This window comes from Pipistrellus kuhlii, unplaced genomic scaffold (assembly GCF_014108245.1).
Source record: "Pipistrellus kuhlii isolate mPipKuh1 unplaced genomic scaffold, mPipKuh1.p scaffold_m20_p_52, whole genome shotgun sequence".
NCBI lineage: Eukaryota > Metazoa > Chordata > Mammalia > Chiroptera > Vespertilionidae > Pipistrellus > Pipistrellus kuhlii.
Genome location: NW_023425554.1, coordinates 1,358,029 through 1,367,616, shown reverse-complemented (window position 1 = coordinate 1,367,616; position 9,588 = coordinate 1,358,029). Strand labels below are relative to the sequence as shown.

The 9,588-nt window shown below is 49.3% G+C and overlaps 1 protein-coding gene across 1 annotated transcript; it reads right to left on the bottom strand.

Annotated features, from left to right (window-relative positions):
• Positions 1 to 2,664: 2,664 nt before the first annotated feature.
• FAM32A (family with sequence similarity 32 member A) lies at positions 2,665 to 8,148 on the bottom strand. Its single transcript, XM_036416001.2, has 4 exons — positions 7,992 to 8,148; positions 7,722 to 7,863; positions 4,072 to 4,125; positions 2,665 to 3,776 (listed from the first exon to the last, which is right to left on the bottom strand). Exons 1-4 carry the CDS (start codon positions 8,099 to 8,101, stop codon positions 3,708 to 3,710), a joined length of 375 nt encoding a protein of 124 aa, XP_036271894.1. The 5' UTR covers positions 8,102 to 8,148; the 3' UTR covers positions 2,665 to 3,707.
• Positions 8,149 to 9,588: the final 1,440 nt, after the last annotated feature.

The window sequence follows — 9,588 nt, the reverse complement described above, 5'->3', positions numbered from 1 at the left end:
TGCCAGGAACGCACAGGCGCAAGGCGCAGGGTGCGCAGGCGCAGTACGCTAGATGAGACCTTATTTCACGCTCCCACCTAAAGCGTCCCGGAAGTAACACCTAGAAGGGCGGGGCCGGGCGGAGCCAACTGATACTGGCACACTCGAACTGCTGTGGAAGACTTGGCCACTGGAAACTGCATCCTGTGGGCTGTTAGGTGAGAGATCCCCCTGATGGATCGAGCCACCTGGGGCCCAGCCCTATGGAACACCTATTCTGATGGGGGAGTCTAGAAACAAATATACTGTATATGCAGTCACCAACTAGATACACATTAATGGGGAGGTGGTGGTACTTGGAAAGAGGGCAAACAAATCCTGAATAGCAATCAAGCCTAACAGTCACTACCTGACACCTGTTAGTGTCAGCATTAGTCAGTGAACAAGAATGTCTGTTTATTGCCTGGAATGATCTGAAAAACCACACCCCGTTGCATCTGGTCAAAAAGCACAGTTTTTATTTCTGTATTTAGTGGCCACTGATTAGTCAATTGAATTGTATCTCATTTGCTTTTATGAACATTTGGGCTTTGAAAAAGACTTGCATTCTGTGCCAAACAGACCATCATAGTGCCTTGGGGATCCCAATCCTGCAGTATTAGAACCATTTACTTGCACTGCCTGCCTCTCGATTTTTTAATCCTTTACCTGAGGCTATGTTTTTACTGAATTTTTAGAGAAGGGAGAGAGACACATTGAAGTGAGAAATATTTATCGGTTGCTACACACCACCCCTCCCCCCCCCCTCCCCCGAGCCCTGACCTAGGGATGTGCCCTAGCAGGTAATCAAAACCACCACCTTTTGGTTAAAGGTTGACAATCCAACCAACGGAACATCTGACCAGGGTAGCCTGCTTCTCACTTTTGATCCCCCCTTCCCATCTCCATCTGGATCTTGAAAGTTGGCTTTTGCAATATATCCTCTGTTTAGGATAGAGATGTAAAGGCAGGAAAATCCAGAGAACACTCGAATATTTGAGCACTGCTAAGTAAATCCTGGTTGGGAAGCATTATTGGACAATGCAGCCCATCCTATATAATGAAAGGCTAATATGCAAATTGAACCACAAAACAACCCGTCACTATAAAGGGCACTGACCACCAGAGGGCACTCAACACAGGAGCTGCCTCCTGGTGGTCAGTGGGCCAGAAGCTGGGCTCATGGCTGGTGAGTGCAGCAGCGGTGAGGGGAGCCTCTCTCGCCTCAGTGGCGGTGCTAAGGATGCCCATGGGGAGTGGGCCCAAGATGTCAGTTGGACATCCCCCAAGGGCTCTCAGACTGGGTTAGGGCACAGGCCGGGCTGAGGGACAGCCCCCCCCACCCCCCCGACAAGTGCACAAATTTTGTGCATTTTTGGCCTCTAGTTTTCTTAGAAGAAACACTTTTCACATAAATTACTTGTAACTTTTCCTCCTTATGTGGAGGAATTTGACTCATCTTCCATCTTTGGCATTTATATTTAAATATATAAGCCAGATTTCACCTCTGCAACATCACAGGGGAAAAGAAATATTGTGGGCCCTAGCTGGTTTGGCTCCATGGATAGGGCATTGGCCTGCAGACTGAAAGGTCCTGGGTTCAATTCCAGTCAAGGGCACATGCCTGGGTTGTGGACTCAATCCCCAGCAGGAGGCAGCCAATCAATTATTCCCATCATTGATGTTTCTCTTCCTCTCCCTTCCTCTCTGAAATCAATAAAAATATATTTTTAAGTAATATTGTGGTAAATCTAGGTTTCTCAAAATTTGCTGTATATTAGGGTCACTTGGGGAGCTATAGAAAATCTGACAGAGTTCCTCCCCCCAATATCAGTGGTTTTTAATGTCTAACATTCAGCAGAATTTGAGAGCCACTGTTAAAAACTGGGTGGCATAAATTTTGTTGTCCAATGAAATAGCCTACATGAAGAGAAATCTCGAGGATAAGATGCCACCTTTGACTTTCTGATTCCAGGCCAAGTCAACAGTTATACACCACATGGAGCAGAAGAACCACCCAGTTGAGCTCAACAAATCAACAGAATCGGGAGAAATCCTGTGGTTTTAAGCCACTCATTTTTGGAGCAGTTTGTTAGGGAGGGAGAATTAGAATGTTTATCTTCCACATACTGACTTTTCACAGCACAACATGCTGGCTCCAACCACTGGCTTGTGGATAAAAAAAATATCTGTAAGTGCTCTTGCCAGTTTGGCTTGGTGGCTAGAGCGTGGGCCGGTGGACTGAGAGGTCCCAAATTTGAGTCTGGTCAAGGGCACATGCCAGAGTTGCAGGCACATCCCCAGTGGGGGGCGTGCAGGAGGCAGCCGATCGATGATTCTATCTCATGATTGATGTTTCTCTCTCCCTCTTCTTTCCTCTCAGAAATCAATATATTTTAAAAAAAATATCTGCAAGTGCCTTTCCATCAGGTAATATGGGAGGCTGCCTAATGGTCATGACAGTGGTCATGACAGAACGTCACCTCTTTGGTGGGTTATGAGCCACAGGTGAAGACACATCATCTAATTCTATCCAAATTGAGGGCAAATTGTTGTTTGGCAGCAAACATCCTGTGTGTGCAATAAATCCAAGACAGAGTTTGTAGTGATAAACAACTTAAAATTAAAACACTCAGACTTATATTAAATAACTGGTTTTGCTTTATTCTGCAGTTCACATATGACAGCCCCAAGCCCAACACTTAGATTTTTTTCTTCTGAATTTGTTGTTTCAGATGTATATCAACAGAGACCATTTCTTCCAGTAGCATATGCAGTCCGATCCTCATGCAGTGGGGGGACATGCAGGCCCTCAAAGACTCTGGCTCTGCAGCACTGGAACCTGGTCCTCCCCTGGGACTGCACCCTTGTCTGTCTGTGTGGGTCACTGTCCGGGGTCCATTACCCTGAGGCGTCCTTAAGACTGGGAATGCCAAACAGGTTTCATGGATGTGCCAACTCTGAGCACACACTGGGGGCTGTCTGGAGCTCAGCGGTGAAGGTAGTGAGGCAGGAAGCAGTGTCTGGGTTCCATTACAAAGAACGTGGCACTTGACTAGCAATATCTGCCATGGCAACACCTCACCTGACATGTCTGGAATGGGAACAGGCTGCATGCCAGCCACTAGCTCAGCTCAGAAAGGGGCAAGGCGTTCATCCCATCCTTGCCTTGGGCAGTTATCCTCCCTGGCCAGCGGGGCTGAGGAGGCAGTCGGAAGGCCATAGCTGCAAATGGCTTCCCCAGGCCCTGGATGGAAGAGCATAAGCCCCAAGCTAGAGGGAACTTGGAAGGGCAGCACAGGCAGGGCCCCATGAGGGTCCGTTGCTTCTCCTCTGGGGACAGTTTCCTCCAGGCAGAGACAGCTGGTGGACTGTCAACATGAGTTAGATGCAACTTGGGTGTAAAAATACTTCCGCAAAAACCACCTTAATCTCTGGGAAAACTCTCAATAATTTCCAGTCCAAACTAAAAAGCTTCATCTTCAATGTGCTACTGAGAAACTAAAATAGAGTAAAAGTCTTACTTTAATCAAGTTCCAGAATGAGGGCACACTGCTTTGAAAAGCACTGTCTCAGCAGAAGACGCAGGGTGTATGTAAGAGTGTTCTAGAAAATACCAAAGGCACCAAGCATAACCCCAAGCTGGCCTTCTGTTTCCCCTCGGTGCCAACCCATGCTCCGGTGGGAGGCTACTTCGTCCAGCTGACTTTGGGAATGTCATAGTGCTCTGTGAGCGTATCCAGGTGTCTGTTGAAGTCCTGGGGAAGCGAAGGAAAAAGCCCATGTCATCACAGCACCAAGCAGCGTTACTAGAGACACATGGCACCACCCATCCCCACTTTATCTTGTCTCCCCTCAGTGAGCCCCTTCTCTTAAAGCCACCCTGCCAGGCCTTCCAGCTGCCCGAACCCTGGCTGCTCCCTTCAATGACCCCAGGGAGGTTGGGTAAACCCACTCCCCACTGACACTCCCGTGACTCCTCTGCCTGGCTCCAAGTCTCTGGGCCAGTGGGACCTACATGGTTCAGCCTCCCCGTATGGACACATGCCTTACCTCCACTCTTTGCTTGTGGGTTTTGGAGGCTTTCTTCAGGATCCTTTCCATTTGCTGCAGAAGGAGAGAATGCAGGTGAGACACAGCCCAGGCTAGCACAGGATGGAAGATCGGAGCCCCAGCAGGCCTGGCTCTCAGAACTATTATAGAACAGCTGGAGCCCTCAGGTCCCTCAAATCCACTCAGGCTGGTCTGACAGGGACACCTGGCTACCACACATCCCACTAGAAACTCAGGTCAGCTGCCCTTTGGTCTGAGTGGCAGGAAATGTACTAGCACAACTACTATTGGGAGCTGTACAAGTGCTTTCTTGGGCAACTGGCAGAATTCCCATTTTTCAGAAAAGGAAAGTCCCCAATGGGGTTTGAGGAAAGATGAGAAATGAGCAAAGAGCCTGACACACAGTAGGCTTGAGTGACAGTATCCATCTAATGTTCACAGTGCCAGGAGGATCACCTTCATGAGTGATTCTAGCTTATGTATCCAGCACAACCATGGCCTGGCTCAGCATTCATTCCCAATACCCAATGGTACCTGGTAAGAGTGTGGGATGCAGAGCCAGAGAGACCCGGGGCTGCACCCTACACTACACTTACCAGCTAGGTGACTGTGGCCAACCCACACTGGTGGCCCACACCTCCTCATACATCCAGAAACTGCTGCCTGGTATTCCTGGTCTTGTGCAGTTGTCTGACTGCACTGACTCTGGACTGGCCCCAAGACTCAGCTTACTTAATAACAGAACGTAGTGACAGGACTAGCCAGAAGCCATAGAAGATCCAACAACATTTGCTTTGTGCCCCTGGGAGCCAGCAATCCTGCAGGAAGTCTGATGACCTCCCTGGAAAGAAAGGACCTGGCAGATGAAATGACATGTGGGGAGGGAGGCCACGGAAGGAGCATGAGGCACTGGACATGTGACGGCAAAGCCCTCTTGGATGTTCCAGCCCCGCTGGGCCTCCAGCCCCACCTGCCGTCTGACTGCACCAAACTCTAAGCATAGTCAGCAGAACCACCTAGATGAGCCAGTCAATCCACAGACCCAGAAGGTAATCCTGTCAGCTGCCACCTCACTGTTGCTCCCTGTCCCTCCTGTTGTCATTTGCTGCTTCATCTCCCTCATTTGTCAGCTCCCAAATGAATGACCCTCCCTCCGAATTGTCTGCCCGGTCCATCCCTGCCTCTCTTCCTACTGCTGTGAGCCCACGTGAGACCCATGTGTCCTCACAAGAAGCCAAACTGACTTGAGCAGCTGTCACCAATGCCAGGCTCTGCCTTCTCTCTCCCAACTCCATGCACCAAGGTCACAGGGTGTCTCGGGAGCTGTCACCATCTCCATTTCATACAGAGAAATAAGGACAGAGTGTACAGCGGGTGATAGGCCTGAAGGTATCAAGCCGTGACCCCTTCCAATAGGCAGGGGCCCATCCCAAGGGCCCTGCACCCAGGAGCCAGGAGTTGGCCAGCCTTCTCGCTCCCTGTGCCCAATCAAACACCTTTCACCAAACACAAGGGAATCTGCATTGCCCAACCGTGCCCAGCTTTGCCCACACCTCTTTCCTCCCTCATCCACCTCACCTCTCTCTCCCCTTGGTCAAACAAAACTGACAACAGTACTTCTGGTTTTAAATGCCAACAACAGGCCCACTTTTCTGTTCCCCTTAACAGTAAATCTCCAAGAGCCATTTCTATTCCTCGTCTCCACCTCTGCCTTCCCACCTTCTCTTGGATCCACTCTAATCCACCTTTGTTTTTAAACTTATTTTTCATTATAGTTGACATACAATGTTTACTTGGTCTTTCTTCCTCCTCATTCTACATGCCAACTAAGGGCTCTCAGTGCTCACCCCACAAGACCTCTTGGCAGCATAAGACACAGCTGATCACTTCCTTCTCGTCAAATCACTTTCTCCACTCAGCTCTCAAACACACTCTCTCCTGTTATTCCTCCTTCCCATGCTCCTTTGCAATTTCTTCTCTGCCACCCTCTAATCACCAGAGGAAAGACCTCACACCTCTTCTCAGGCACTGTCTCTCTTCAGGAGTTCATCCAGACCCACAGCAATTTCCAGTGTCTATCCGGGGCCCACCTCTTCCCCAAACTGCAGATTCAGGTGTCATCTAATGAGGTGGAGGCCAGGGATGCTTGAAGAATTTGACTTTTCTAAAGCCAAGATCTTAATACCTTTCTTCAAAAACCTATTTTACCTGCAGCCCTTCCTATTTCAGTAACCAGTACCTTCATTTACCCTGCTTCTCCTGCCAAAAATCTTGATCATCCTTGATTCTCTTTTCCCAGTCCACATCCAATTCATCAGTTGATCCTGTTCTTCATTCAAAATCTAACCCAAACCCGACACCTTCCACTGTTATTGCCCGACCTTGTAGGTTACATTAGCGTCTCCCTACCCCACCTCTGCTGATGGAGTAACAGCCCAGCCCTGCCTCTAACTATAACCTTAAGCGGGGACTTAGTGCATTCACTTGTTAAATCCACACCACAAACCAATGAGGTAGGGACTTCAACCCCACTTTACAGATGAAAAAACTGAGGTGTGGGGGATCGGCCAAATTGTCCAGTTACACCACCAACAAACAGTAGAGACAGAGTGGAACCCAGGTCTGTCTTGCCAAAGCCAGTGCATCTCACTTTTTCTTTTTCTTTTTAATGACTGAATTAGGCCTAAGAGCAAACAGTAAATTTTTCCCTAAGGTCACTGGACCAAATCACTCAGACCACGGGTAGTTTCTCAGCCTGGGCATTACTGATGTTTGGGGCCATATCAGTTTTTCCTGTAGGGGGCGCTGTCTTAAGCACTGTAGGATGTCAGATGTCGGCAGCATTTCTGGCCTCCACCTCACTAGATTCCAGGAGCACCCAGCCTGAGTTACAACAAACAAAAATGTCTCCAAATATTGCCAACTGACTTCTTGGGTATGTAAGTAGTGTGTGTGGGGGGGGGGGGGGGGGGGCGGCAACATAGCCCTCAGTTGACAATCACTGACCTAGACCTATTTTCCCCTCCTCCCAGCATAAGGGCCAAGCTTATCTACTTAAGGCTGATCCCCTATCCCCCGTTGCACACATTTATTAAGAGTTTAATAGTAAAATAAATAACAGACATTTGAATCTGCAAACAATGTTGTCATGGAAACAGACTGTGGTGACTGACAACAGGGGGCAGGACCATTTAATATCAACAGCTAACATCAACCGAACATTGACTTCATACCAGACCCAATGACAAATGCAATATACTTGCATTTCAAAGGTCCCATCTTTCTTAAGAAAAGGAGTCTATCCTGACTCCTACAGATTAGAAAAACGAGGCCCAGGGAGAAGATGAGTTACAGGCCCAGTGTCACGGGACAAATGAAGAGATAGCACTGGGATTCAAACTCGGGTCGCCAGCTCTAGCTCCTTTCAACGCCACCTGCAGCTCTACCTTCCGCCGTCTACGTAGTGGGCTCTTCCTCTCACAAAGCATCTTCTCCCCGGAATGAAAGTCCTCCCTTACTGCTCGCCATCCCTCAAGCGTCCGGGTTTCGAGTCTCTCGGCCCGTCCTACGCCTCTACTCCGGGAGACCCGAGCCCATGGAGCGGGACATCCAGGCCCGCTCCCCCTCCCCCAACACCCCACGAGCCTCACCCGCTTTTCCTGCATCTTCTCGAAGGCAGCCTGGGCCGGGGTCCGCTTGTCCAGGCCGCGCCGCTTCTCCTCCTCGTTCTTTTTGCTTGTGCCCATGGCTTCCAGGAGTTTCGCCTTGTCTTTGTCCTTCTTCTTCTTCTTCCTGAAAGGGGAGCCGGGCAGTGGTGATGGGGAATGTGGGGTAAGATGGGGTCAGGGAGCAAGAGGCCAGTGTGTCGGGACGTGGCTACGGGCGGAAGACGGGGTTCCCCGCAGGCTCTTGGGACTCACCGCTTGGTCACGCCGAGCTCTGCGACGCCTTTCAGCTTCAAGGGCCCCTTTTGGACCTGCTCGTAGGCCGCCATGGCGCCGGCTCGCAGATCAGGATGAAACTGCCACATTTCCTGTTTAGGAGCTTCATATCCGGCCGAAATCCCGCCTCGCTTCGTCTTCATTGGCCGAGGTGGGCAGTGCTCATGCGCGTTTGGAACACTTCTGTGTTTGTGGGCGGGGCGGAGAGTCAGGCTCCGCCGCCTCCTCCAACACACTTCCGGCTTTGGCACACACTTCCGGTTTCTTTGCTCTTGTCACCCCTCCCTCCCAGTGAAGCCAGTTTGACAAATTCCGCTTCTTAAAATCTATCGTCCTGTTGAGTGTTCTGCGTGCATTTGGATTCGTTTTTTTTATTGCCATGTTTTGAGGGTTCAATGGGTAATGTGAATTTTAGTTTGTACTGCTGTTGCCCAATTTTTTATTTTTATTTTATTTTATTTATTTATGTTGCCCAAATTGTTGAGGCTGGGGGTGGTGGGATGGGCAGGGGTTGGGGCTAGGGGGGGGGGGGCGGGGGCGGTGTTGTAGGAAGCATTCCCAAATATAGACGACTTGGGACAGTCTCGGTGCTTGGATTTCCCAGTTCTACCTGCAGGAGGCAGCAAACGATCGCCCAATTCTCTAGCCGAGGCTCACCCTTGGGCAGTCCAGAATTGGATGAGTGCCAAAGCGAAGGATGCAGTCTGCCAGCCTGTGCCAGTTTCCACTTGGGACCATGCGTGACAGAACCGACTCCTCGCAGAGGGACAGGGAAGACGCACCAGGAGAAATGTGTTCTCCCCCAGCCAACCCAGCAGCTGAGGAGCTGGTTCCTTGGCGCTCCCAAGGCTTTTGTACCCTAGAGCAAGCGTCTTCATGTCTCTGACCTGCCCTTTCCTCATTAAATGGCAATGATTATAGCAACAACTAATACTTTATATGAATCATCTCGTTTCCTTCCCCAGTCACCTTATTACATAAACCATACTCGTTTTGTAGGTAGGGAAACTGAGGCACAACTGTAATCCAACTTGTGCTGAGTGTTCCATCCTTGCTTTTGTCACTACCTGTTGTAAGTGGATGTAAATACCTTTAAGACAATATTTCCCAACCTTTTTTTCTCATTTTCATCCCCTTAAAAAAAACAAAAACAACTTTAATGAGAGAAGTTAAATACTGATAATAAGATTTTGTCAGGGAAGGTAAAGCTTTGGAGAGCCACAAACTATTGAATACCTTTGGGGCGAGACCAAGACTTTTTGGTCCCACCCCAAACCACCTTTTGTCCATTTGGGGCTAATATTGCCCCCATTGAGGATTTTTTAAATCCTCACCCAAGGAATAGGATATTTTTTCCATTGATTTTTTAGAGAGTGTGGAAGGGAGGGGGGAGGGAGGGAGGGAGAGAGAGAGAGAGAGAGAGAGAGAGAGAGAGAGAGAGAGACATCAATTGGTTGCCTTCCAAATAGGGCCAGGGATTGAACTTGTAATTGAGGTATGTGCCCTTGACTGGGAATCCAGCCTGCTATACTCTAACTACTGTCAGCCAGGGCAATAATTTAAATTTTAAGTGAAA

What these genes read in the sequence shown, in the direction of transcription:
- FAM32A (XM_036416001.2), bottom strand. Translation starts at nt 8,101, where the DNA reads ATGTGGCAGTTTCATCCTGATCTGCGAGCCGGCGCCATGGCGGCCTAC. An exon ending in AGAAGATGCAGGAAAAGCGG is followed by an intron (nt 4,126 to 7,721) that starts GTGAGGCTCGTG and finishes CTCCTTCTGCAG; the next exon opens with CAAATGGAAAGGATCCTGAA. An exon ending in CCCACAAGCAAAGAGTGGAG is followed by an intron (nt 3,777 to 4,071) that starts GTAAGGCATGTG and finishes TCGCTTCCCCAG; the next exon opens with GACTTCAACAGACACCTGGA.